Below are 2,965 nucleotides of genomic sequence, written 5' to 3' on the forward strand. Positions count from 1 at the left end.
TTAAAACTGCACTATTCAAAGCAAATACAGAGGAATTTTTTTCAAAATCAGAGATGTTAAATTAATACAATCAAATATTCATCTTAGGAAGCTGGTTCCAGTCCAGGGAGGAGTGTTCTCCTGCAATGATCCCAGCAGAACCATAGCTCACATTGGGCTCTGAGGCTATAAATGGTTACAATTGCTCTTTTCTGGGACTGGCTTTCAATCAGTCAACAAATAAAACCTCTTGGAGAACTAATGGCTTCCAAAAAGAAAAAAAAAAAGAAAAAAAAAATCCCAATTTGCTTTAGACACTTTGCCAAAGAGGAAATATGTCGAGTGATTTATTACAAGTGATTTGCCAGCTTGAGCAAGTGCATCATTGCTCTGCTTAATCTAAAGACAGAAAATGAATGCAAAGAGATGCAAAGACCTGCTCTAAACCCACTTGAATCCACAACAGACCAGGGCTCCAGATTTCTGACCAGCAAGACCTCTGCACGTCACTCTCCACATTACCACTGCCCTTTCCTTCACAGGTCTTCCCATTATTTGTCTTTTTTTCAAACCTCTGCACAGCTGACAACGTGAGAATGCCCGCTCACACGCTGTGCAATGGTTTCCATTAATGCACTTCAAACCTGACTTGCAGCTGCTTTGCTTATTCACTCTGGAGCCTTCCCCAGTCCAGGGCCCTGCATCACGTTGTGTGCTGCTTCCCTGTGCTCAGAGGGATGGAGCGAAGCCATTAAACAACCTTCCTATCTTAGCAAATCGACTTTGGTAGCCAGATCCCCTGAGAAGGGACTGTATGGAAGGGTTGGGTTTTTGTTTTCCTCAACAGCTGCCTCCTGCTTTTTATTTTGAAATTCATTCACAAGTAAAATAATGAAATTAAAAACAAAAAAAAAACCCCAAACAAACCATGAGGAAAAGCCCACAGGTGAACTTCACATAATGTGCATTCATGTCTGCCTGCTTCTTACTTGCCTACCAGGACAAGGTATAACCCGAATAATAGCAAGACTGTAAAATATGTTGAGAATTGTTTAAACTGCAATCTCCGAAGACACGGCTAGGAAATAATCCTCTGTTTTTAGCCCTATCATGGTAACAATGAGCATCAGTTTAACCCTAAGAGGAAGATGACTGGAAATAACCTATTTCAGCCACATTGTTCTCAGATGGCTCACATCTCCTCAGAGAGCAGAGAATTTGGGTTAAGTGCACTGGGCTGCCACTGACAAAATCTACAAAGTACCTACAGGAGAAATCCAGCCCTCACCATCTCAAGATGAAATGTGGGTATCAAGACAAGATGCAGAGGGAATCCAGGGCTTCTGTGGGGGCTGGATTTTGGTTTACTGGACCAGTACAGGGGGAAACTTGAAGAGACACATCAAAACATCTACAGACTCCGGGCTTATATCTAAATGCACATACCTTCACTTGCTTTCAGTGGGAGAAATGATTCTGCTCTGTTTCCTTTCAAATTCTGTCCCTTTAACTGTGAGAACATCTCAAAGGCTTTCCTACACATGCAGTTTTAAATTCTAATTGGCTGCCGATTAAACTCACCTGAAATTCATGTTCAAAATAAAAGGCTGAGGAGCTGTCACATGTGAGCCTGGCAGCAAAGGGACTATGGAGACTGGTGTCCTGCTCTTTCTGTCTCTCCTTCCACATCTCTTACATTTTTCAAGCCTAATGCTCCAGTAAACAAACACCTCAACCCCTCAGAGCACTGGAGTGCAGCGGGTGTTGGTGCTGAAACCCTTTCCACACGTGGGTGCAATAGATCCAGCAGTGTGTGGAGACCAGTGAAGCATTTCTGAAGTCAGGAGGGATCTGTCAGTTAAACCAGCTATGGATTTCCTTAAAACAGCAAAAATACCAGCCTCTGGCTTTGAAGATGCAGTTCCTTTTCAGATGCCTATGCTACACCTTGTTTCCAAAACTTTCTGAAATTAGGATTTGTCGCTACACAGAGGAAATGGGCTCTGGATCAACTTAAGAAACTGGGAGAGGGGGAAGAGATGGTTTTATTTCTCTTGCTCTTGCTGGCCGCTCTCCACCAGAAGGAAAGGAGATGCAGAAGTTGCAGAGAAAGGGTGGAGATGTGTGTGGTTTCTAGCAATGAACTGTCACATTTGGGGAGGACCCGAGCACTCCGGTCCCAAACAGCAGCCACACGGCTGAGTGGGGTCCAGCTCCTTCCTGGTCTGTGGCACATGGGGATCATGGACTGGGACAGTGCAGGGACTGGGAGAGGAGCTCCGGGTACCTGATGCAGGATTTACCCCAGTGCAGGGTCTCAGCCAAGCGCTGTGGGGCAGGAGCGGGTGGGGGATAGTGAACAACAAGCGGAGCCAAGACCACACCCCCTCCAAATCTTGCCTGCCCGGGATATTCCCCTTCCCAAGCTGCTTCCCGCCTCCTGCCCTGTCCATCTCCCCAAAGTTTGGCTGCCTGATCCCCGGGATCCTCACCTGGATGACCGTCTTCAGTGTGGAGGCATCCACGATGGTGGTACAGATAAGGGAGTCAGGATCCTGGTCCTTGCCGTAGATCTCCCCCATGGTGAAGATCATGGGGATGGCAAGGAGGAAGGAGGCAATCCAGATACAGCTGATGAACTTCTTGGTGCGGCTGCGGGACATGATGCTCTTGGCTTTGAAGGGGTGGCAGATGGCCATGTACCGCTCCACGCTGAGGCTGGCGATGTTGAGTGCTGTGGCATAGGTGCAGGCATCCCGGAGGAAGTAGTAGCCCTTGCAGACAGCCCCCCCAAAAGCCCAGGGGTGATGGACCCAGATGAAGTTGTAGAGCTCGATGGGCATGCAGAGGAGGAAGATGAGGAGGTCAGAGAAGGCAAGGCTGGCCAGGTGGTAGTGCACAGTGCTCTGCAGGTTCTGCAGAGACTTCTTCCGCACCAGCGTGTACGCCGTGATGGAGTTACCCACGGTGCCCACCAAGAAAAGAG

At 47.7% G+C, this 2,965-nt stretch overlaps 1 protein-coding gene across 1 annotated transcript in view; it reads right to left on the minus strand.

Annotated features, from left to right (window-relative positions):
• NTSR1 (neurotensin receptor 1) overlaps positions 1 to 2,959 on the minus strand; it is a 52,981-nt gene extending 50,022 nt beyond the window's left edge. Inside the window, exon 1 of the mRNA XM_010171212.1 lies at positions 2,472 to 2,959. Coding sequence (XP_010169514.1) covers positions 2,472 to 2,822 — 351 coding nt within the window. The 5' untranslated portion in view covers positions 2,823 to 2,959. The remainder of the gene's footprint in view (positions 1 to 2,471) is intronic.
• Positions 2,960 to 2,965: the final 6 nt, after the last annotated feature.

This window comes from Antrostomus carolinensis, unplaced genomic scaffold, assembly GCF_000700745.2.
Source record: "Antrostomus carolinensis isolate BGI_N321 unplaced genomic scaffold, ASM70074v2 scaffold12347, whole genome shotgun sequence".
Taxonomy (NCBI): Eukaryota; Metazoa; Chordata; class Aves; order Caprimulgiformes; family Caprimulgidae; genus Antrostomus; species Antrostomus carolinensis.